General features: G+C 43.2%; 3 protein-coding genes across 3 annotated transcripts; all 3 read right to left on the reverse strand.

The window, feature by feature from the left end:
- Nucleotides 1-210: 210 nt before the first annotated feature.
- Nucleotides 211-2,317, reverse strand: LOC134396362 (gastrula zinc finger protein XlCGF26.1-like). The gene has a single exon (XM_063122837.1). It carries the CDS (start codon nt 2,257-2,259, stop codon nt 304-306), a length of 1,956 nt encoding a protein of 651 aa, XP_062978907.1. The 5' UTR covers nt 2,260-2,317; the 3' UTR covers nt 211-303.
- Nucleotides 2,318-2,400: 83 nt separating this feature from the next.
- LOC134395728 (gastrula zinc finger protein XlCGF64.1-like) lies at nt 2,401-3,440 on the reverse strand (the record flags this gene model as incomplete). The annotated part of the gene is made up of 1 exon (XM_063121890.1): nt 2,401-3,440. A coding segment is annotated over exon 1 (972 nt), but the record flags the coding sequence as incomplete, so codon positions are not given.
- A 10,449-nt stretch (nt 3,441-13,889) lies between these two features.
- On the reverse strand, nt 13,890-20,807 carry LOC134396295 (zinc finger protein 11-like). Its single transcript, XM_063122731.1, has 2 exons — nt 20,650-20,807; nt 13,890-17,062 (listed from the first exon to the last, which is right to left on the reverse strand). The coding sequence occupies exon 2, from the start codon at nt 16,959-16,961 to the stop codon at nt 14,127-14,129; it is 2,835 nt and encodes a 944-aa protein (XP_062978801.1). The 5' UTR covers nt 16,962-17,062; nt 20,650-20,807; the 3' UTR covers nt 13,890-14,126.
- Nucleotides 20,808-25,856: the final 5,049 nt, after the last annotated feature.

Consider the following 25,856-nt stretch of genomic DNA (forward strand, 5'->3'; position numbering starts at 1 on the left):
GAGGCGGATAAGAGGTAATGATAAAGATAATAATAATGTCAAAAACTGTGTTGACATTTTCACAGAATCGTAGAATAGTAGAGTTGGAAGGGGCCTATAAGGCCATCGAGTCCAACCCCTTCTCAGTGCAGGAATCCACCCTAAAGCTGTCCTCTACAAAACCAAGATCTCTTTCTTGCTTGATCACCAGCTCAGATTCAATCAGATTATACTTGAAGTTGGGAGTTTTTCTCCAACATGCATCACTTTACACTTGCTTACATTGAATGGCCATTGTGCCATTTGGATGCCCGCTCTCCCAGCTTATGCAGTTGCATCAGAGTCTGTCTCATAAGTGGACCAGTGTTTCTGAGAAGGCCCTTCCTCAAGTGCATTTCCTGGGAGAAAGGGTACTCTGGGAGTCAGGTAGGCTCTCCCACCATGGCTCTGAGTATCCCACCGGATACACTGCGACCTGTGCTCTGTAGAGCTGAGGGTGGTGGGAGGAAAATCGGGAATCACGGCTGGGCTCAGGACAGGGTGGAAAGTGTTGCTGGGAACCTTGGATGATGCATCACTGCTACAGGACCCCAAACCTTGCCCTAGGATTACAGTAGGAGAAGGTTGTTCCTGAGTATTAGACTCCTCCTCCAAAGAAGTCTCTGTGTGCACACTTTGATCGTATTGCTGGGCACCCCGCTTGCGGAATCTCTTTGCAAGCACCAAGCAATTAAAAGGCATCTCCCCAGTGAGAGTTGTCTGATGATATATAAGGCTTCTCCTCTCACTAAAGCTCTTTCCACACTGCAGACATTGAAAAGGTTTCTCTCCCGTGTGAATTCTTTGATGTCTAGCAAGGCCAGGCTTATCGGTAAAACTCTTTCCGCACTCCAGACATTCAAATGGTTTCTCCCCTGTGTGCATTCGTTGATGTAAAGTAAGGCAGTTCTTCGCACTGAACCTCTTTCCACACTCTAGGCATTTAAATGGCTTCTCCCCGGTGTGAGTTCTTTGATGTACATCAAGAGCACTACTGAAGAGGAATCCCTTTCCACACTCCAGGCATTTAAATGGCTTCTCCCCGGTATGCTTTCTTTGATGACCTTGAAGGGCACCCTTCTGGCAGAATCTCTTCCCACATTCCAAGCATTCAAATGGTTTCTCCCCTGAGTGTATTCTTTTATGGACAGTAAGTGCCCCCTTCTCCCTAAATGTTTTTCCACACCCCAGACAGGTAAATGGTTTCTCTCCTGTGTGAATTCTTTGATGTCTAGCAAGATCATGCTTATCACTGAAACTCTTTCTGCACTCCAGACATTTATACGGCTTGTCTTCTCTGTGAATAAGCTGATGACGTGTAACGCTGTACCTAGAAAAGAATCTCTTTCCACACTGCAAACATTCAAATGGTTTCTCTTCCGTGTCTGTGTGAATTCTTTGATGTATTGCAAGGCTCACCTTCCACCTGAAGTTCTTTCCACACTCCAAGCATTCAAATGGTTTCTCCCCTGAGTGTATTCTTTGATGGGCAATAAGTACCCTCTTCTGACTAAATGCTTTCCCACACTCCAGACAGGTAAATGGTTTCTCTCCTGTGTGAATTCTTTGATGTTTAGCAAGGTCATGCTTATCGCTGAAACTCTTTCTGCATTCCAGACATTTTAATGGCTTGTCTTCTTTGTGAACTAATTGATGGCGTGTAACGCTGTATTGGGAAAAGAATCTCTTTCCACACTGCGAACATTCAAATGGTTTCTCATCTGTGTGAATTCGCTGATGTATTTCAAGGGTCCCCTTCCATCTGAAGGTCTTTCCACACTGCGAACATTCAAATGGTTTCTCCCCTGTGTGCATCCTTTGATGTAAAGAAAGGCCGTTCTTCGACTTGAAGCTCTTTCCGCACTCCAAGCATTTAAAAGGCTTCTCCCCAGAGTGCCTTCTTTGATGGACAGTAAGTGCCCCCTTCTGAGTAAATGCTTTCCCACACTCCAGACAGGTAAATGGTTTCTCTCCTGTGTGAACTCTTTGATGTTTAGCAAGGTCATGCTTATTGCTGAAACTCTTTCTGCATTCCAGACATTTTAATGGCTTGTCTTCTCTGTGAACTAATTGATGGTGTGTAACGCTGTATTTGGAAAAGAATCTCTTTCCACACTGCGAACATTCAAATGGTTTCTCTGCTGCGCCTGCGTGAATTCGCTGATGTATTTCAAGGGTCCCCTTCCATCTGAAGGTCTTTCCACACTGCGAACATTCAAATGGTTTCTCCCCTGTGTGCATCCTTTGATGTAAAGAAAGGCCATTCTTCGACTTGAAGCTCTTTCTGCACTCCAAGCATTTAAATGGCTTCTCCTCGGAGTGTCTTCTTTGATGGGCAGTAAGTGCCCCCTCCTCCCTAAATGCTTTTCCACAGGACCGACAGATAAACGGTTTCTCTCCTGTGCGGATTCTTTGATGTAAAGAAAGGCCATTCTTCGACTTGAAGCTCTTTCCACACTCCAAGCATTTAAATGGCTTCTCCCTGGAATGTCGTCTTTGATGAGCAGTAAGTGCCCCCTTCTCCCTAAATGCTTTTCCACAGGACCGACAGATAAACGGTTTCTCTCCTGTGTGAATTCTTTGATGTCTAGCAAGGCCATGCTTATCGCCAAAATTCTTGCTGCATTCCAAACATTTAAATGGCTTGTCTTCTCTGTGAATTATCTGATGACGTGTAACACTGTGCCTGGAAAGGAATCTCTTTCTGCAGTGCGAACATTCAAATGGTTTCTCTCCTCTGTCTGTGTGAATTCGCTGATGTATTGTAAGGGTTCCCTTCCACTTGAAGCTCTTTCCACACTGTGAACATTCAAATGGTTTCTCCCCGGTATGCATTCTTTGATGTTTAGTTAGGCTGTTCTTCAAACTGAAGCTCTTTCCGCACTCCAAGCATTTAAATGGCTTCTCCCCGGTGTGAGTTCTTTGATGCTCTTGAAGGTCAATACTGCGGTAGAATGCCTTTCCACATTCTAGGCATTTAAATGGCTTTTCCCCACTGTGTCTTCTCTGATGCAGTTGAAGAGCAGCCTTCCGGCAGAATCTCTTTTCACACTCCAAGCATTCGAACGATTTCTTCCCAGAGTGTGTTTTTTGATGAACAGTAAGTGCCCTCTTCTGACGAAATACTTTTCCACAATCCAGACAGTCAAATGGCTTCTCCCCTGTGTGCGTTCTTTGATGGGCGCGGAGGTCAGCATTGCCCTTGAATCTCTTTCCACATTCATGGCATTTATGTCGTTTCTTTGCTCCATTGGTTGTACCATGGTCACCCAGAGTTGATTTATGAGAGATCGTTTTTCCAGACACAGGGGGTTTCTTCTCTCTCGCTTCTTTGGGTGTTTTTTGTTGTACCATCACTGCATGAAGGTCGGAATGCAGACATATATTCCTCTCTTTATTTCTTGGCTTCCCCTCCCGCTAGTTCATCCCAGTTTTCCCCACACTGCCCCGGCTGAAAGAAATAGAGAAAGGCAATATGAGTGCAAAAAGAGGGGCACTTCCAAATTAGAGAATCAACTCGTTGTTCCCACCACTTATAAGGGAAAAATTCAGTTGCCAAACCCTAATCAAACTTCATCTCCGGAAGCATAATCAGAAACAAGGACTCCAACAATAATTTAAGGGAAACTGGGAATGCTCAAACCCCAGCAGAGTTCATTTTCAAAGTTATGCATTGGCCTCCCCCATTGAGAGACGGCTAGCCCAATTTCTCCCCCCCCCCCACAAAACCCCTCTAGAATGAGGAAGAGGGGCAGACCTCAATGTTACAAGGCCATGATCCAGGCAAGCCATGACTTCACACAGACTCTCCACTGGGACTGGTTTTTGCACTCTCTTACATGGTGATATCATGTACCCAACATACTACATGCTGCTTATCCTACCAAATCTGAGATACAACTTCCTGTCACTTGACTGGCTGGTCCAAGGAATACAGAATACATATATTCTAGGAAGGTGAATAAACTGTCAAGCAAAGGTGTATTGCTACCAGGAAGAGACAAAATTGGGCACAGTATAGACATAGAATCATAGAATGGTAGAGTTGGAAGGGACCTCCAAGGTCATCAATTCCAACCCCCCTGCTCAATGCAGGAATCCACCCTAAAGCATACCTGACAGATGGTCATACCTTACATGCTAGTAAGGTGGATTTTTTACATGTATTTATTTTATTCATTTGCAACATTCATATACTGCTTCACATCTAAAACAGATTCCAAAGCAGTGAATATAAATGGTGAAATAGTAAAATAAATACAAATTAATTAAAAATCCTTCTCGGCAAGAAAGTGGACTTCACAGTTAAATGTAACTGATTTTTTTGTACACTGCCTTTAGAGATTCCTTTTGCCTTATAGGTAAGCCCTTTTAAATAAATATTTCAATAGTTTCTCCCCTGTGTGAGCTATCTGATGTACAGATCTAAAGAGAAATCTCTTTTTACACTACAAGCATTTAAATGGCTTCTCCCCTGAGTGGATTCTTTGATGGACAGTAAGTGCCCCTTCTGACTAAGTGTTTTCCCACATTCCAGACAGATAAATGGTCTCTCTTCTGTGTGAATTCTTTGACATTTAGCCACATAGTGGATTTGATTTAAATCACTACTCAGAAATACTCGATTTAATCATGTGACTCCCCCCACCCAAAAGTGACCCATTCTTGCTGGTATAATCTTAATATTTACAACCAGATGAAGGTTTCATTTTTAGAATAGCAACTTTTCAGATTAGTTTTACAATTGTATCAAAAAATACTGATTTGGTTATACTATTAGAAACACATCATAGATAGATAATTATGAAATTTTTGCGAGGTGAACTATCTCCAGTTGAATAGGTTAATCATTCATATTTGGACAACTTTTCTGCTGTACTTTATTGGAAGGAGAAAAATAATCTTACAGAAACCTCTGGAAGAACATGACACTGTGAATGGATTAATGGAATTCATTTACCAAAGAATTTAAACAGCTTCATGCTACATAATTAAAAACTATTCCTTATTTCATGATGAATGGACCATAATGAATCTTAAATAGAAAACTATCTTTAGATAGATTTTTCCTCAAAAAGCTTTTTATTAAAAAAAATCCGATTTAAATAAAAAAAAATCCGATTCAAATAAAAAAAAATCCTGTTTTTTGTTTGTTTGTTTTTTAAATTATTGATTTTTATCCACCCTGTGGATAATGCTGAAACTGTTTCCACACAACAAATAAAATAGTGCCAGGGGACATTTTGGCAACCAGGTTGATCAGGGCTCTGGAAACAAAGCCCTATGAAGAGAGACTGAAAGAATTGGGCATGTTTAGCCTGGAGAAGAGAAGATTGAGGGGAGAGGCCTGATAGCACTCTTCAAATACTTGAAAGGTTGTCACACAGAGGAGGGCCAGGATCTCTTCTTGATCCTCCCAGAGTGCAGGACATGGAATAATGGGCTCAAGTGAAAGGAAGTGTGCACTTTAATAAACCTTTTACTAATAATATTATTGTAGAAGATTCCTTGGTTCCACCCTTGCCTTTGGCTTATTTTTTACTCCTCAAGTGACAGGAAGCCAGATTCCTGCTGGGCCTCAGGAGAAACTTCCTGACTGTTTGAGCAGTACGACAATGGAACCAGTTGCCTAGGGAGGTTGTGGGCTCTCCCACACTAGAGGCCTTCAAGACGCAGCTGGACAACCATCTGTCAGGGATGCTTTAGGGTGGATTCCTGCATTGAGCTCCTTGTAGGCCCCTTCCAACTCTGCTATTCTATGATTTGAAAGGCAATGTCTACTTCAGTTTAGTTGAGCTGTAGAAGCACAAATGCAGGAGGTGCTCTGCCCACTGTAGATTAAATCAAAAGACTTTCCAAGGTCACATTCAGTTAAATTTAGTGAGGCTGTTGCAGCATCTACATTTTGGAATTCAAGAGTGCTTGCCCAATTCCTCCCCCCAAAATACCTAATCTCAGCTTTACAAGGCCAGAGTCTGGGCAAGCCAACTGTTTACACAGACTGTCAGGACCCTGAGTCCTCAGTCTTGAGCCAGGACTCTCCATTTCTACTGCTTCTGCCTTCTTTTATGTGTGCTACCCATCAGAGCAGATCATACCACAGTACTGGAGTAATGAACTCCACAGCGTGGATTCCAGACACCAACCTGGTAAAAGCAATTTGTAATCCTTGCAGTAAACAAACCCTCCTGAAAGTAGCCCCACACATGTCACAGTGCAGTAGTCTAACTTTAACATTGGCAAGGCTTGTCAAAAAGTGACGAAGAGCCCTGAGGAGGGAAGTGCTGTGAGGAATGCAGTGGATGACTAAAGATCTTAAAAATGTTTTAGATAAATAGTAAATATTCGCCAGATCCATCAGGTAGGAAAATCCAAACAGAGCAAACAATATCTGTCAAATGCGATCTTCGTTAGTCCTCAAAAAAAAAGAAAAATGCGGACCTCCTCTTTTAAGGGTGCCCCCATCCCTTCCTTTTCTGCCACTGCTTTTTCTCCATCCCCACCCACCCCATAGGACCATACAGAGCTCTTTGATCCTCTTCAATACCCCTCTGCGGGACTGGGTGGATCACTGAGTGGATCCTGCAAACAGCAACCATGTGGATCTTTGGGTCCCCACTTGGCGACTGGGGTACATGGACCAAACCCACCCATCCACCCTATGCTTCCCTCCCTCTCTCTTCTAAAAGGGGGCTTTTCTCTTCCTCCCCCAAAGCAAAGCATCGGTGCCTCCGCCTCCGCCTCCTCCTCCGCCGCCGCCCTGCAATGCAGCCCCCTCACCTCTTTGCCCTCCCCGCGGACCAGCCTCCTCCTCCTCCTCCTCACAGGGGAATCTCACCGATCTGATTCCCCTCCCGGAACACAAAACCTCGTGCAGCTCCTAGTGTTCCCCCCCAATTGTGGAACTTCCTGCCTCTCTAGGAACCAAGACTCGGTTGAGATTAACCCTTTGAAGGACCGAAGGGCAGGAGCTGGGCTGCCCCCCTTCCTGCTGCCTCCCTTCCCCGGAGCTTTTAGGCGGCTTCTCTTGGCTCCTTCCGAGCTGCTGCTTTCCCCTCCCCTGAAGACCCTGGGAGAGGCGGGGAGGGAGTCCGGGCTCCGGCTGCAGGGGAGGCGGGCAGGGCCGGCGGTGCTTCTTCTCCTTCCGCAGAGCTGGCCAGAAACCCCTTCGATTAGTTCAGCCTTCCCCGATCTGTTGCCCTCCAGATGAGTTTGACTGCAATTCCCATCATCCCCAGTCAGCACGGCCGCCAGCCATGTGTGTGCTCAGATTTGATGTCATTTTCGATTGTAAGCCATATGGCAGATTGTCTTGTTTTGTTTTATTCTGTACAGCGCCATGAAAATTGATGGCACTTTATACATATTATTAATAATAATAATTCTGTCTGTATTACATTGCAGCCCAATATTATTAATAATAATAATTCTGGTCTGTATTACATTGCAGCCCAAACAGCCTTTCCTGGCCATCCATCGGGAAAGGTTGTGGCCGGGAATAGGCTGCCTGTGTTTATTCCGCTCTTCCTTGCCTGTATCCTGGAGAACATTTTGGGACAGGCTGGGCCTGTACAGGAGGGTTGCGGGGTGGGGTGGGTCCACTTAAACCAAAAATGGAACCAGACTGCTGACGCTAAACATAACAAAGAGTTTTTAAACTAAATGCTGTGGAAAGCCAACAGGGGCTGGGAAACATCCGTTTTGGGTTAAATCATCCCAAGAGGAAGATGGAAATGTTTTTGATTGTGTCCCAATGCAGAATGGGATGAAACAGTCCATGAGTACATGGTAAAACATGACAGCCAATCCAAGATGCCTAAAGGTGACAGGAAAAAAAAATGCACATGCTGTTTCAAAGATAGGTTTGTTGCAAATGAGGAATGCAGTATTATATAAAAATAAAACTTTTATTGCCTCAAACAAACATAGCTTCTAACTAACTTCTCTCCAGCCCTGACTGACTCCTGAGAGTGCTGAGTCACTGACTGCTGTGTCACCTCCTGATTGGGCGAGTATTCCTTCAATCAAAGTCTGTGTCCCTGACTTCCTTTTCCATCTAACTTCCTGTGTGTCTCACTTAGTTCTACCTATTGATACATCTTTCCTTTTTTTTTTAATTTTAACCAACAATATATTACAACTCCCATTTACCCCCCCAAAAAAGTTAAACATAGTCTTGTAGATGGTGTGGCTTCTGTACCAGGCGACCTGCTCGAGTTCTTACTTGTTTTGCTATAGGAGATGTAGTTTCTCTGGGGTGATAAGCAGTATCATGGGTATCCCTAGGATGTGAGGGCATTTCAACTATCTCCCCAGTCTCTCTGGCAGGGGATTCCGAATGACCTCTTGCCTGGATGCCAGACTGTGAAGTGGGTGCTCTCTCCTCCTGGAATTGCTGTTCTTGGTTGTGGTTCTGCACACCTGCATTTGATACTAGTTGGCTGCTCCTCCGCAGATGTCTACGATTTCTTCTGAAGACTTGACCCTCTGGTGTCACCACCTCAAATGACCATGTGTTCACTTGCCTTTGTACTTCTGCCTTTCGCCATTCCTTGTTCTCTTGCCCTGCTGGCTGAATCCAGACTTGCTCACCACTGTGTAGATCAGGTAGATCTTTGGCCGACTTATTATAATAATGGGCCTGTCTAGATTTTTGTTCTGCTATAGAGTCAGCTCGTCTGTTATTGATTTCTGGCTGCAGCAAATTTCCTCGCATTGGAAGTAAGGTCTTAGTTCTTCGACCCATGAGACTCTGAGCTGGACTCGCATCCAAGCCTTGTGATGGGGTGTTCCTGTGGTCTAAGACAGCTAGATATGGATCTGTCCCAGCTTTCTTGGCTTTGACCAAAATTGTTGTTGTAAATGGGTCCTGTTAGACTTCTGACACCATGTTTCTAAGATAGGTTTGTTGCAAATGAGGAATGCAGTATTATATAAAAATAAAACTTTTATTGCCTCAAACAAACATAGCTTCTAACTAACTTCTCTCCAGCCGTGACTGACTCCTGAGAGTGCTGAGTCACTGACTGCTGTGTCACCTCCTGGTTGGGCGAGTATTCCTTCAATCAAAGTCTGTGTCCCTGACTTCCTCTTCCATCTAACTTCCTGTGTGTCTCACTTAGTTCTACCTATTGATACACATGCCAAATATATCTGGGGAAGGACACATTCCAGTCATGACAAAGAGGTGACATTTCTTGATGCCCTAGATGACTGTGCCCTAGAACAGTTTGTCATGGAACCAACCGGAGGGGAGGTGACCCTGGATTTAATCCTAAATGCCCAGGACTTAGTACGAGATGTAAATGTTGTTGAACCAACTGGTCTCGGTGACTACAGTGCTATCAAATTCAATATATACTTAAGTGGGAAACTGCCCAGAACATCCAACGCAATCACATTAGTCTTCAAAAGAGGAAACTTTTCTAAAATGAGGGAGCTGATGAAAAGGAAGTTGAAAGGACTAGTAGCCAGGAATTTCTCTAATCCCCTTTTAGAGCCACCGGGAGCCTCCTCCATAAAAGAGGCAACTTTTAGGCATTGCTGAGAGCTAGTGTGGTGTAGTGGCTAGAGTGTTGGATTAAGAGTCAGAGGAGATTTGGGTTCTGGTCCCCACTCGACCATGGAAGCTCACTGGGTGACTTTGGGCCAGTCGCACACACTCTCAGCCCAACCTACCTCACAGAGTTGTTGTGAGGATAGAAACAGAGAGGAAGAGGATTGTGTATGCCGCTTGGAGCTCCTTGGAGGAAAACAGGGGGGATATAAATGCAATCAATCTGGTTAAAAGAAGCATTAGCTGTGTTACACCTCCAGCAATTAGCTGACTTAGACAAACCCTGTTTAGGTGTTCTCAGGTCAAATGAACCACAAATGAACCACGGTTCATTTTTGTGAACCGCCCAGAGAGCTTCGGCTATTGGGCGGTCTAAAAATGTAATAAATAAATAAATAAAAGAATTTTTGCTAAATACAATAGAAACAGATCCATACTCACTTCAGAAACAGATGCTAAAGAGTTGATCCATTTATTGTCTGAAAATGGGACTATTCAGTTCCCTCTTCCATTCCTGCTTATGATGCTGTTTAATATTTATTCATTTATTTTATTTGCAACATTTATATACTCCACATGTACAATATTCTAGAGTGGTGAACAATAAAAGATAACACCTAAGAAGACAAGGGTATATAAGTCCATATTCAAAATTGTTATTTTTAAAAACAGAACACTCATAAAAAAAACATGGCTTGTCAGTTAAGGACAGTTTCTTGAAATAAGAATATTTTCAGCGGGCACCAAGGGAAAAAAGCAGTGATGGCACCTTCTCAACTCCAAAGAAAGGGAATCCCATAGAAAGAGGGTCACCAAACTGAAGGCTCTTTTCCGGATGGAGTCTAACCCAGCTGTAGGTCCATATGGAAACACCAGGACCATCCCATCTGATGACCTCAGTCACCACGCAGGTGTTACACAGCCTCATCAGGTTCAGATGCCACAGGGGGATAGAGCTGTGTGTTATCAGCATTTATTTATTTATTTATTACACTTACATATCGCCTCCACAGCCAGGGCCATATCCCCTCATGATAAGTATTTCTAAACATGGACTGCGGGTCGATATGACTGATCAGCCACAATAAATGCTTCCAATAAACCCTGAAGTGTAAAAGCAGCAGATCCAAACCTGTATTGCCATTTAGACACAGCAGGGAAGTTGTATTTGGCACACAAAGCCGAGAATGACAAAAGCTCATTATCGGCACCTGTCATGTTTCTCAGAAAACTCCTGCTTTCAATGGGAGGCAAATGACGAGGCCTGCTAGGTAAACCACAAAGCTTTTATTAAGCAACAAACATCTCTTCTACCTGAAGAGAGTCTAATCTCTTGGAAACTTCCCCCTAGGCAAAACTATGCAAACTAAGCGAGACAATTGTCCGATCAAGGAGAACAGGAAGCCCCTTCCCAAACACCTGTAACTTCAGAGAGCCTGGTGATGAGGCAAATTCTGGCGCAATCCTAGTCGGACTGACTTTCTCACGCCTTCCTTCCGCTCCGTGCGTTTTAGCTTCTGGCGAACCCTAGCATCAGCTAGCTTGTCCGGGTGCTCTCCACCTTTTATCAGCATAGGCTGATATACTAACTGTGCCCTTATCTGGACAGAGATAGCTTAGCTACAGTTATCCATGCTCTGATAACCTCTCCTCTGGATTACTGCAATGTGTTATACATGGGGCTGCCTTTGAAAAAGGTCCAGAAACTTCAGCTGGTACAAAACAGGGCAGCACATTTGTTATCAGGGTCTGGCAACATGACATCACGCCTGCCCTTTTCTAACTTCGCTGGCTGCCAGACCAAGGCTGGGCCCAATTCAAAGTGCTGGTTTTAACATTCAAAGACTTATATGGCTTGGGGCCAGGCTATCTGAAGGAATGCCTCCTCCCATATGTGTATCTGCCTAGACGCTAAGATCATCCTCAGGGGTCCTTCTCTGTGAGCCCTGCCAAAGGAAGTGAGGCAGGGGGCTACCAGGAGGGGGCCCTTCTCTGCTGTGGCATCCCGGCTGTGGAATGAGCTTCCTAGAGAGGTTCGCCTGGCACCTACCATACTCTTTTTATTTTTTCAGTATTTTAACCGTTTGTCATCTTAGTTTTTTTAACTTTGCTATTCTAAATCTGCATTAATCTCTGCAGTTTTGCTCAGTTTTATCCTGGTTGTGCTTTTATATTGTACTTTTATACTGTGTTTTTATACTGTTGTTTGTTTTATACTTCAAATAGTCTTTGTGGTTTTAATTTTTGTGAACCGCCCAGAGCGCTACAGCTATTGGGTGGTATAGAAATGAAACGAAATAAATAAATAAATAAATAAAAGACATTTTCATACCAATGTTTAAATTTGGGTTTCCCCGTAGTCAATTTAGCGTGACAAAATGGAGCAAAACGTAATTGACGTGACATTATATGTGCTGCACGTCTTACAGCTACCACTGTGGCAGGAACCCTCTCTGCTTGTGCCACAACTGAACACCATCCACTTATTATTATTTTATTATTATTATTTATTGCATTTTTATACTGCCCAATAGCCAAAGCTCCCTGGGCGGTTCACAAAAACTAAAACAATTCAAAGTGTAAAACAAACAGTATAAAAACATGAGATAAAATACACATTAAAACGAATTAAAACATACCATGCATGATTAAAACATCCTGAAAACATTCTAAAATTTCACTGGATAGGCCTGCCGGAATAGATCAGTCTTTATTGCTTTTTTTAAATTCTAAAAGACTGTCAAGTTGACGAATCTTCTCCGGCAGGCCATTCCACAGTCTGGGAGCAGCAGAAGAGAAGGTCCTCTGGGTAACAGTTGTTAATCTAGTTTTTGTTAGCTGAAGTGGATTCTTCACTTAGAGAGAAGATTCAGATTAGAAGATTCCAAAACTGACCAGGGTGGAAAATCAGATTTAAGTGGAAAACATCAACATTTAAAACACATCAACCAATAGGCCTGATGGTATAAACAAACTAGCACCCCCATAAATCTCTATAGTCTCCAGCTGTTCCCCTCAGTACATTACAGGCTTCCATAAATTTAGCCTCTTATTAGCAGTTTTCATCCAGCTACTTTTATGGGAGTCTCTCAATATCACGGGGAGCAGACCCGAGCAAACAGCGTTTATTGGACATCAAAAGACAAAACAGCTTGTCCACAATGAGGAAATCGAGTCCTCATCTTAAACTGTCCTCAGATAAGACACCGGTGTATTTACAGCAGCTCACATACCCTAAACATAGAACAGCCTTTTCAAGAGCGCATCTCAACATGCTTCCTTCGGCAGTTCTAGAAGGCCGCTTTAGGAGAACTCCATACCATAATCGAGTACGTACCTGTGGAGATGGTAACATCAAAACCATTGCCCATGTGCTGCTATTTTGCTCTTTGTACAGAAATACTCGTGAACAGCTAATAAGCCCCTTATTATCACCTTATCCGGGGCGTTCAACTGAGGACTGCAACAGGATGGTTACAGCAAAAACTGCGAAATGTTTAGCAATTGCTATTAAAATGAGGGCTGCAATTGCACCCTGAGTTTTAAATTATATAATTTTAGCCTTAACTGTATTTAATGTTTTATTTGCTTGGAGATAGTGAGTTTTATATGTTAAGGTCTTCGTTTTTTCTTGAACTCAGGACATTTATTGTACCTTTTATGCCTTATGTTCAGTTAATTCTTCTAAATTGCAATGGCTTGGGGCAAATAAAATTTGATTGATATACATATATACAGGCTTCCATAACAGGGGAAATGTGATTTTTAGCAAACTTTCTCTTTATTCTGCAGCCCACAGGGTCACTCCCCCTGCTGCGCTTCCCTCTTTATTGTTTACTACAACTTATTAGATTGTAAGCCTATGCGGCAGGGTCTTGCTATTTACTGTGTTATCTGTACAGCACCATGTACATTGATGGTGCTATATAAATAAATAATAATAATAATAATAATAGGATCACGAGACACTAACATTTAGAGGGTTCCAGGAGACTGCAAAAAGAAAACATCTAATTGCCCACTCCACTCCATTATAAAACATTGTCAAAAGGCCCAGGTGGAGATCATGGGTTGGATCTGAACTGGGGCCTTGCACATGTGGCCAGCCCCATAGGCCCAAGTCCATACGTGACTGCAATGTAGCACTTCTGGGAGCACGACCCAAAACTAGAGAAGATGCTAGTTTCTGGAATGGGCCAGTCATCTAAGCCCTCAATTGGATCTAACCCATTATAAGATCTACACATTGGTTGACAAAATTATATCCTTAAAGGTAAACCTTTTATGGACACAGGGAATTACTAACATATATATTTAAATCATTTGTACTGTGAGGCTTCTTTGATGTAGAGTAAGACATGTGCTCTGTCTCATGCTCATTTATACTCCAGACACTGAAATAGTTTCGGCTAGAGTCCATAAATGGTGTCAAATAGCTCTATTGGAGCTCTTAACCAAGGAAAAGTCTGGGAGCATTTATTCTGGCTGACCCTGGTTCTGTAGCTGTATCAGAGTCTGCCTCATAAGTAGAACCGTGTTCCTGAGCAGGCCCTTACTCTAGTGCATTTCCTGGGAGAAAGGGTACTCTGGGAGTCAGGTAGGCCCTTCCACCATGGCTCTGAGTATCCCACTGGATGCACTGCAAACTGTGCTCTGTTGAGCCATGGGTGGTGGGAGGAGAATCTGGAATTACGGCGGGGCTCATGATGGGGTTGAATGGTTTACTGGGAACCTCAGATGAGGCTTCATTGCAACAGGACAACAAACCTTGCCCCAAGACTACAGTAGAAAGTTGTTCATGGGTACCAGACTCCTCCTCCAAAGAAGTCTCTGTGTGAACATTTTGATCGTACTGCTGTGGACCCCGCTGGCGGAATTGCTTTGCAAGCACCAAGCAATTAAAAGGCATCTCCCCAGTGAGAGTTGTCTGATGATATATAAGGCTTCTCCTCTCACTAAAGCTCTTTCCACACTGCAGACATTGAAAAGGTTTCTCTCCGGTGTGAATTCTTTGATGTCTAGTAAGGCCATGCTTATTGCTAAAACTCTTTCCACACTCCAAGCATTTAAATTGTTTTCCCGCTCTGTGAGTTCTTTGATGACCTTGAAGGTCAGCCTTCTGGCAGAATCTCTCTCCACACTCCAAGCACTGAAATGGTTTCTCGCTTGAGTGTATTCTTTGATGGACAGTAAGTGCCCTCTTCCAACTAAATGCTTTTCCACAATCCAGACATTTAAATGGGTTGTCTTCTAAGTGAAGTACTTGATGGCGTATAAGGCTGTGACTAGAAAAGAATCTCTTTCCACACTGTGAACATTCAAAAGGTTTCTCTCCTGTGTCTGTGTGAATTCGCTGATGTATTGCAAGGCTCCTCTTCCACCTGAAGCTCTTTCCACACTGTGGACATTCAAATGGTTTCTCCCCTGTGTGCATTCGTTGATGTAAAGTAAGGCCGTTCTTCCACCTGTAGCTCTTTCCACACTCCAGGCATTTATATGGCTTCTCCCCAGTATGAATTCTTTGATGCTCCTGAAGGGCACTACTGCAACGGAATCCCTTTCCACACTCTAGGCATTTAAATGGTTTCTCCCCTGAGTGTATTCTTTTATGGACAGTAAGTGCCCCCTTTTCCCTAAATGCTTTTCCACACTCCAGACAGGTAAATGGTTTCTCTCCTGTGTGAATTTTTTGATGTCTAGCAAGGTCATGCTTATTGTTGAAACTCCTTCCGCACTCCAGACATTTAAATGGCTTGTCTACTCTGTGAATTATCTGATGACGTGTAATGCTGTGCTTGGAAAAGAATCTCTTTCCACACTGTGGACATTCAAATACTTTCTCTCCTGTGTCCGAGTGAATTCGCTGATGTATTGCAAGGCTCACCTTCCACCTGAAACTCTTTCCACACTGTGAACATACAAATGCTTTCTCTCCTGAGTGGATTCTTTGATGGAAATTAAGTCCCATCTTCAAACGAAATGCTTTTCCACACTCCAGACAGATAAATGGTTTCTCCCCTGTGTGTATTCTTTGATGTCTAGCAAGGTCATGCTTATTGCTGATACTTTTTCCACACTCCAGACATTTAAATGGCTTGTCTTTTCTGTGAATTATCTGATGACGTTTCATGCTCTGCTTGGAAAAGAATCTCTTTCCACACTGTGTACATTCAAATGATTTCTCTCCTGTTTCTGTGTGAGTTCGTTGATGTATTGCAAGGCTCAACTTCCACTTGAAGCTCTTTCCACACTGCAAACAATCAAATGGTTTCTCCCCTGAGTGGATTCTTTGATGGAAAGTAAGACCCCTCTTCCAACTAAATGCTTTTCCACACTCCAGACAAATAAACGGTTTCTCTCCTGTGTGTATTCTTTGATGTCTAGCAAGGTCATACTTATCGTTGAAACACTTTCCGCACTCCAGACATTTAAATGGCTTGTCTTCTCTGTGAATTATCTGATGACGTTTAATGCTCTGCTTGGAAAAGAATTTCTTTCCACATTGCAAACATTCAAAGGGTTTCTCCCCTGAGTGCATTCTTTGATGTAAAGTAAGGCAGTTCTTTGAGTTGAAACACTTTCTGCACTCTTGGCATTTATATGGCTTCTCTCCGGTGTGCCTTCTTTGATGCTCTTCAAGGGCACTACTGCAATGGAATCCCTTTCTGCATTCCAGGCATTGAAATGGCTTGTCTTCCCCATGAATAAGCTGATGACGTGCACAGCTGTGCTTAGAAAAGAATCTCTTTCCACACTGAGAACATTCAAAGGGTTTCTCTCCTGTGCCCGAATGAATTCGCTGATGTATTGCAAGGGTCCCCTTCCACCTGAAGCTCTTTCCACATTGCGAACATTCATATGGGTTCTCCCCTGTGTGCATTCTTTGATGTGTAGTAAGGCCATTCTTCAAGCTGAAGCTCTTTCCACACTCCAGGCATTTAAATGGCTTCTCCCCTGTGTGAGTTCTTTGATGCTCTTGAAGGGCACCCTTTCGGCAGAAATTCTTTCCACATTCCAAGCATTCAAATGGTTTCTCCCCAGAATGTATTCTTTGATGGATAGTAAGTGCCCCCTTCTGACTAAATGCTTTTCCACACTCGAGGCATTCAAATGGTTTCTCCCCTGTGTGCGTTCTTTGATGAGTATGAAGGTCAGCATTGCCCCTGAAACTCTTTCCACACTCAAGACATTTATATTGTTTCTTTGCTCTGTGGGTTTTACAATTGTCATCAAGGGTTGATTTATGAGAGGTCGTTTCTCCTGACACAGGGGATTTCTTCTCTCTCTCTTCTTTGGATGTTATTTGTTGTGCCATCACTGCATGAAGGTCAGAATCCAGGCATATATTCCTCTCTTTATTTCTTGGCTTTCCCTCCACCCTGTTCATCCCGTCTTCACGCACAATGTTCTCTTTCACATGAGCAACTTATCGCTTTCTCTGGACACTCAATGTGCTCTTTCATTTGTTTCCCCCCAAATCATCCCCAGCTGAAAGAAAGAGAGAAAGGGAATGTTGAGTTTAAAAAGTGAGGCACTTCCGAATCAGGGAATCAACTTCATGTAAAGTACAAGGGGAAATGCAGTTTAATTCCTTGCTGCTTGTATCCCATACATTGAAACTAAAATAGCAACGTTTAAGATATGACATATTACTTGGTTGTTTTGAATAAAAGAGTCTCCTGTTTACAGAGATTTTTTCATCTTTTAGTACTCTCTTTTAAATCTCCTTAAGTGTAAAGTCCACAAAGAGAAAAAATGTCATAGCTGAGTTAGTCTGGCCATGTTGCACCTGAACTGGTAGAACATTTGTACAACATTCCCCGTTAGCTTATGCTGCAGAGTTAAAGCAACATTTTGTTTCCCTGGTCCAGAACAACATATTCAGACATTTCATGAGAAAAAGTTTGTTTCTATCAAGGCCCTAGCAAAAAGTTACTCTTCCCATATTAGGAGTGGTCAATTTTAGTATAATTTGTATCTGAAAATTATTATATTTGTATAGAGAGAGAACCTGGTGAAATTCTCTCTTCATCACCAACAGTTAAAGGTGCAGGAGCTATACAAGAGTGACCAGATTTAAAATAGGGCAGGGCTCCTGCAGCTTTAACTGGTGTGTTGAAGAGGAAATTTCACCATGTTCCCCATATATACAAATGACACCTGCTGAAATTCCCTTTTCAATACAACTGTTAAAGATACAGGAACCCTGTCCTCCTTTTCATATGGTCCTCCCAGAGTGCAGGACACGGAATAACGGGCTCAAGTTAAAGGAAGCCAGATTCCAGCTGGATATCAGGAAAAACTTCCTGACTGTTAGAGCAGTACGACAATGGAACCAGTTACCTAAGGTGGTGGTGGGCTCTCCCACCCTAGAGGCCTTCAAGAGGCAGCTGGACAAGCATCTGTCAGGGATGCTTTAGGGTGGATTCCTGCACTGAGCAGGGGGTTGGACTCGATGGCCTTGTAGGTTCCTTCCAACTCTGCTGTTCTATGATTCTTTGATTCTATCACAAGCAATAACAACCCAACATGTTAAGAACCTATTAAAACACTAATTCAAGAGTGCTTTCACAATTCCTCTCCCCCAAAGCAAATCTCAGCTGGAATGAGGAAGAGGGCTTCTGTGAGCTTTACAAGGCCATGTTCTGGGCAAGACAAGAATTCACTTGGACTGTTATGACCCCGAGGCCTCAGCCCTGAGCCAGGACTCTATCACAGGAGACAGCACCAGAGAAAAATCTATCTGCTAGGTTTTCTTTCCAGGTGAGACTCCACAAAAGACAGGCTTCAAATTAACACTTGCCGCTGTTTGATCAAAGTAGGACAGGAAGACATTTTTCTCCCTCTCTCAAAATACTAGAACCCAAAGGGGTCAGTCATCCCATGAAACTGATTGGTGGGAGATCCAGGACAAATAAAAGGAAGAACTTCATCACACAGCGCAGAGTTAAATTATGGAATTCACCGCCACAAGATGTAGCGATGGCCACCCATTTGGATGGCTTTAAAAGGGGGTTGGATGAATTCCTGGAGGAGATGGCTATCCATGGCAACCAGCTCTGACGGTTGTGTGCTGTCTCCAGTATTCAAGGCAGTATAGACTGTGTGCACCAGTTGCTGGGGAACATGGGTGGGAGGGTGCTGTTGCACCATGTCCTGCTTGTTCATCCCTGGCCGATGGCTGGTTGGCCAGTGTGTGAACAGAGTGCTGGACTAGATGGACCCTTGGTCTGATCCAGCATGGCTGTTCTTATGTCATCGCAACACACAATAATATTGATACCAAGAGCGCACTTAAAAGAACCATCAGCTAAATTAGGAGCACCAAAATCAGGAAAAACAAGAGGTATGTAGCAGCTGCAGCAAAAGCAACCCAACCAAACACAATAACCTTCACTATCAACCTAAAAACTGGAAGGGACAGATGAGACAGGCGTCCCAGGATTGGGCGCTGCACAGGGCCACGGAAAAGAAGGCCCTGTCTCTCCTACTCACCCACGCCTTACTCCTCTGAGCCTAGCCTCAGATGGTGGTGAGATGAGGAGCAGAATGTTCCCTAACAATATCAATGGGTGGCCAAAATCATGGGACAAAGGGGAACCCTTCACATAGCCTGGTCCCAAACAGGTCAGGCAATCACTGACACTTCAATGCATGCTTGGGTGCGTTGCATGAAAGAAGTCCTGGGATCAATTCCTGACATTTCCAGCTAACGCTAGGAAAGACACCCGGCTTGACACCTTGGAGAGACACTGCCAATCAGTGTTGACAATACTAGGTTAGATGGCCCAATGGACTGACTCAAGATTTTTCAGCTGTTTCCTGTGCTTGAAGTAAAAATCAAGCAGTATTTGAGTGATGCGATAGGGTAGGGTGACCATATGAAAAGGAGGAGAGGGTTCCTGTATCTTTAACAGTTGCACAGAAAAGGGAATTTCAGCAGGTGTCATTTGTATGTATGGGGAACCTGGTGAAAGTCCCTCTTCATCACAACAGTTAAAGCTGCAGGAGCTATACTAGAGCGACCAGATTGAAAATACAATAAATAAAAAAAATCCCTTTTCTATGCAGCTGTTAAATTTAAAGGAGCCCGGTCCTCCTTTCCACATGGTCACCCTATCACAGAGTGACCATATGGAAAGAAGGACAGGGCTCCTGTATCTTTAACAGTTGTATTGAAAAGGAAATTTCAGCAGGTATTTGTATATATGGGGAACATGGTGAAATTCCCTCTTCATCACAACAGTTAAAGCTGCAGGTGCCCTGCCCTCTTTTCAATCTGGTCGCTCTAGTATAGCTCCTGCAGCTTTAACTGTTGTGATGAAGAGGGAATTTCACCATGTTCCCCATATATACAAATACCTGCTGAAATTTCCTTTTCAATACAACTGTTAAAGATACAGGAGCCCTGTCCTCCTTTTCATATGGTCACTCTATGATAGGGTGACCATGTGGAAAGGAGGACCGGGCTCCTTTAAATTTAACAGCTGCATAGAAAAGGGATTTTTTTATTTATTGTATTTTTATACCACCCAATAGCCAAAGCTCTCTGGGCGGTTCACAAAAATTAAAACCATTCAAAGTATAAAACAAATGGTATAAAAACATGATATAAAATACAATATAAAAGCAGGTGTCATTTGTACATACACATCTCCTGGTGAAATTCCCTCTACATCACAACAGTTAAAGCTGCAGGAACCTCGCCCTCTTTTGTATCTTGTCAAACTATCTAGTATAGTTCCTGCAGCTTTAACTGTTGTGATGAAGAGGGAATTTAACCAGGGGCTGCATGCATTAAAATGACATGTCCTGGAAATCCCTTTTCAATACAACTGTTAAAAATACAGGAGTCCTGTCCTCTTTTCCATATGGTCACCCTAGATGTGCTCCACAGTGTGGATTGCAGACACCAACTGGGTATCAGGAATTTGCACCCATTGCAGAATACAAGCCCTCCTCATAGGTCACAATGCCAAACCTGAACACTGGCAAATCTTATTAAAAAGTGCCAAAGAGCTTTGAGGAGATAGGTGCTCTGAGGAATGACTGGACAGCAAGAGAGAGATCTTTACCTTCATTACAGCAGACCCAACACCTCCTCGGAGAAACCCTTAAAGGACACTTGGAGTTGAAAGGGGAGGGAGAATAAAAAATAATTTCTTATCACAAATCCAGCAGAGCCAACTCCTCCTTGGAGAAATTCACAGTCACCTCCTCAAAGGACACTAGGAGCTGGAAGCAAAAAAAAAAGAATAAGGAAAAATAATGAATTCCTCATCACGAAAAAATACAGGTATTTATGTCGTTTGACTTATTCATTTCATAGATTTATATACAAATTTCCAGTGGGCTCGAAAACCAGCTTCCAGAAATGATAAAAGCAGAATATCTAAAACTCTGAACATGGTAAATTAGTCACTGGTCAGCCAACACCATGCGGGTTGGGTTACCCTTTGGCAAAAGTCTGCGAACGTCTCAAGGTCCTGGATGAAGACGCATGCCTTGGTTCAATGGGAAGCGTGTGCAGAAGGCAGGTGCTGCAACCCTAAGCACTCTCTTAAGGGGCATACTAAAACATATGACAGTACTTGCCTAGGGTGACCATATGAAAAGGAGGCAGGGCTCCTGTATCTTTAACAGTTGCACAGAAAAGGGAATTTCAGTAGGTGTCATTTGGAGAACCTGGTGAAATTCCGTCTTCATCACAACAGTTAATGTTGCAGGAGTTATACTCGAGTGACCAGATTTAAAAGAGGGCAGGGCTCCTGCAGCTTTAACTGGTGTGTTGAAGAGGAAATTTCACCATGTTCCCCATATATACAAATGACACCTGCTGAAATTCCCTTTTCAATATAATTGTTAAAGATACAGGAGCCCTGTCCTCCTTTTCATAAGGTCACCCTAGTTAAGGTGGGGGGGGGGGCTGTGTTGCAGGTTTTTATCTCAATTTTAGAATTTCTGTAAACCGCCCAGAGAGCCCTGGCTATGGGAGCGGTATATAAGTGCAATAAATAAATAAATAAAATTGGTCTGTGAACTCTGAGCATATCCAGAGTACGATCTGCCAGAACAGTTGGCAATCTTTGTAATTCGTAAAGTGAGTCCTCATAGCTAAATGAAGGTCAGTGCGCTTGTTACTAACAGAAGCTGTTTTTCACGTGTTGTCCTATGGATCCCTAGGGGCAAGTATGGTTTCCGTATGGGCAAGTGCTGTCTTACGTTCCCCTATGGACAAGCATTATCCTATATTTCCCTATGGGCTGTCATTTGTTTTAGTCTGACCCCTCTCTTACCTCAGGAGGATCAGGCACTGCCAGAAGTTCTCCACAAAATCCATCAGTCAGAAAAGCCCAACAATTAACAATATCTGTCAAACGTGATCTCCGTTAGTCCTCACAAAAAAAAAATCTGGACCTCCGCCTTCAAGGGTGGCCCCATCCATAGAATCATAGAATAGCAGAGTTGGAAGGGGCCTACAAGGCCATCCAGTCCAACCCCCTGCTCAATGCAGGAATCCACCCTAAAGCATCCCTGACAGATGGGAGTCACTTCCTCTTCTGCAGGTGCTCTTTCTTTGCATCTCTTCAATCCCTCGACCTAGGACTGGGTAGATCTCTGAGTGGATCCCGCAACAGCAACCAAGTGAATCTTTGGGCCCCACTTGGCGACTGGACTGCATGGACCAACCTCGCCCCCCATGATTCCTTCCTTCCTTCCCTCCCTTTTCTAAACGGGGGCTTTCTTTCCCCCCCCCTAAAAAAAGCAAAGCACTGTTACCTCCCTCCACCCTGCAATGCAGCCCCCTCACCTCTTTGCCCGTCCCCAGAACGGCCTCCCACTCCTCACAGAGAAAATTTTGACCGGTCTGCATCCCCACCCGGAACACAATACCTGGCGCAACTCCGAGTGTTTCTCCTCCAATTGTGGCACTTCCTGCCTCTCTAGGAACCAGCGCTCGATTCAATTAACCCTTGGAGGACCGAGAGGCATAAGCATGGTCGCCTCCCTTCCAGCTGCCTCTCTCTATTCACCGAAGCTTTTACTGGCGCATTCCGAGCTGCGTCCAGAATTTCAAGTTTCTAGCTCATCTGGAAGTGGGTCAGAATTTCTGGATATACAAACACACGTAACGATGGTTGATCAACTTACCAAGTGAGATGTAAGAGAAAGAGCAGAGGCTGCCAGTAGGGTGGCCATATGAAAAGGAGGACAGGGCTCCTGTGTCTTTAACAGTTGCATAGAAAAGGGAATTTCAGCAGGTGTCATTTGTATATATGGAGAACCTGGTGAAAGTCCCTCTTCATCACAACAGTTAAAGCTGCAGGAGCCCTGCCCTCTTTTAAATCTGGTCACTGTAGTATAGCTCCTGCAGCTTTAACTGTTGTGATGAAGAGGGGATTTCACCAGGTTCTCCATATATACAAATGACACCTGCTGAAATTTCCTTTTCTATGCAACTGTTAAAGATACAGGAACCCTGTCCTCCTTTCCATAGGGTCACCCTAGCAGATCCTGCGAGATTTTTAGATACTCGTGTGTATTACTTCACTGAGTGATGTGGGAAGCCAGCCCCACTGTGCTTGGGGGTCTTCCTGCTCATTCTACTGGATGAGGTCCTGGACATCTGCCCCACACCCAGCCCCAAAGCCATCATTGGGTCCATTTGAGCTGGGTTTGTTGACTGTTCACTGGTAAGGATTGTCCAGGTTCCTTTCCCAGCCCTGGCTGGAGCAACTCCCCTCTGAGGAAAACTTTAAACATTTGGGGCGTTTTGAATTAGAAAAAAGTGACTAAGGGGAGACATGACAGAGGTATATAAAATTATGAAGGTGTTATATAAATAATAATGAAACTAAATCTAGTTATGACGTCGATACACTTAGGGGTGACCACATCACACCAGTCTTAAAATCTCTTCGCTGGCTGCCAATTAGTTTCCGGGCGAAGTATAAAGTGTTGGTTATCACCTTTAAAAGCCCTACATGGTTTGGGTCCAGGCTACCTGCGGGATCACCTTCTCCCGTACAATCTGCCCCGCACACTCAGGTCCTCTGGGAAGAATTTACTTCAGCTCACAAAAACAAGGCTGACAACTATTACCCAGAGGACCTTTTCTTCTGCTGCTGCCAGTTTGTGGAATGGCTTGCCGGGAGAGATTCGTCAACTTACCAGTATTCCAGAATTTAAGAAAGCCATAAAGACTGATCTCTTCTGGCAGGCCTACCCAGCTGAATTTTAAGATGCCTTTTTTAATGGTGTGCTGCTTTTAATGATGCACTGGTTTTAAATGTTTGAATTATGGTGTTTTTGTGTTGTACCCTGCCTTGATCCAGAGGGAGAGACGGGTAACAAATAAATGTATTATTATTATTATTATTATTATTATTATTATTATTATTATTACTCTTTTTTGCTAAGTGTAAGCCGCTCCGAGAGCCTTTTTTGGCTGAGGAGCGGGGTATAAGTATGATAAGTATGATAAATAAATAAATAAAATTATGTATGTTTGTACAACCCCCATATCTCTTTCCCTGACTCACTGTTAGACAGACTGGCAGAGTTCGGACGACACACTAATCAACTTACCCTCCCACCCATTCTGTTCCTATACTTTTAATGTTTACTATTTTTAAATGTTGTAAACCGCCCAGAGAGCTTCGGCTGTGGGGCGGTATATAAATGTAATTAAATAAATAAATAAATAAATAAACCCCCAGTTGATTAGTGTGTCGTCCAAACTCAGCCACTGTTTCATACCATCTTTATACTCTTATTCCCTTTCTCTCCTTCACACACACACCTTGGATCCATTTACACATAACACAGCCAGAAACCTGGGTTTTCACCAAAAGACGAACAGCTAACTTGGGTTTTCCACCCAGAGTCCTTGCATGTATAATCACATAACCTGGCTGAGCCTACCTGTATAACTCATGCAAACACAACGTAACATGTGAAAATGCTCTTTGATTCTCCGAGTTTATGCAAACCATGGTTCTATTTCTGTTTTGCCTTGCAAATTCATTTTGCATATGAATAAGAATTATTTAAGATTTTAACCATTTTCAGCGGCACCAGAGCTAGTCTCTCATTCGTTATCTGTTCAGTGGTGCTTCTTTTCCCTGTCAACTATACATCCCCCATTTTGTTCTGACTTTATACTGTTAGTTTTACCCTACCCAGTGCCTGTTTACCCTACCCTGTGCCTGTTTGCATTCTCTTCCCCTCCTTATTGTTTTATTATGATTTTATTAGAATGTAAGCCTATGCGGCAGGGTCTTGCTATTTACTGTTTTACTCTGTACAGCACCATGTACATTGATGGTGCTATATAAATAAATAAATAAATAAATAAATAAATAAATAAATAATAATAATAGAAGACACCTTAAACCATGGCTTTAACCATGGTGGTTAAGCCAGAAAGCCAGGCCACGTTCATAAGGCACCTTAAACCATGCCTTAGACCACGGTGAATAAAGCAAAACCCATTACTCACCGTGGTTAAAAGTGTCTTCTGAACACAGCCTGGATTTCTGGCTTAACCACCATGGTTAAAGCCATGGTTTAAGGTGTCTTCTTAACGGGGCCAATGCTTTAATTAGTTGTTTATAATCCTGCCTTAAACCTTTGCTAAGCCCATGGTACACTCTCCTAGCCTTACCCATGAGCAACAAATTTAGAAACTTTAACTTGATATCTTCATCCCATCCATTTACCATATTTCTTCAATTCTAAGACACACTTTTCCCCCATATAAACATCTCTAAAAACGGGGTGCGTCTTACAATCACGGGTGTGTCTTAGGTGTTTTTTTTTTTCTGTTGGTGGTACTGAAATTAGGGTGCATCTTACAATCGATGGCATCTTACAATTGAAGAAATATGGTAACTCAGATACTATTTCAAACTGCTCTAACCAATCATCCCATTCTTGATTTTCTCCACTGTATGGTGCAGGATTAAATATTGGCCTAGACAACCTAAGTGATGAACGCATCTCACTTCTGAAAGTGTTGCTCCTTCCTCATCACTCATTTTGCTTACTGTATATTACAATTAACAACAAATATGCTGCTGGAATGATTAATCTAATTACAAGCACCCAGGATTCCCCTGGATCCCACTGCTGACACCAAATTTCTAATAGACCTCAGGTTCCTAGACATGTAATTAGATCCAACAACAGGGTGAGATTAACACAAATTTATAAAACAAAAGAAAGGCAAGTACAGAATTCAAGTAATAAAGGAAGGGCAGTCAAAAACCCATAATACTGA

This window comes from Elgaria multicarinata, chromosome 3 (genome assembly GCF_023053635.1).
Source record: "Elgaria multicarinata webbii isolate HBS135686 ecotype San Diego chromosome 3, rElgMul1.1.pri, whole genome shotgun sequence".
In the NCBI taxonomy this organism is placed as follows: domain Eukaryota; kingdom Metazoa; phylum Chordata; class Lepidosauria; order Squamata; family Anguidae; genus Elgaria; species Elgaria multicarinata.

Coding starts and splice junctions, on each gene's coding strand:
- LOC134396362 (XM_063122837.1), bottom strand. CDS start 2,259: ATGCACACAGGGGAGAAACCATTTGAATGTTCGCAGTGTGGAAAGACC.
- LOC134396295 (XM_063122731.1), bottom strand. CDS start 16,961: ATGAACAGGGTGGAGGGAAAGCCAAGAAATAAAGAGAGGAATATATGC.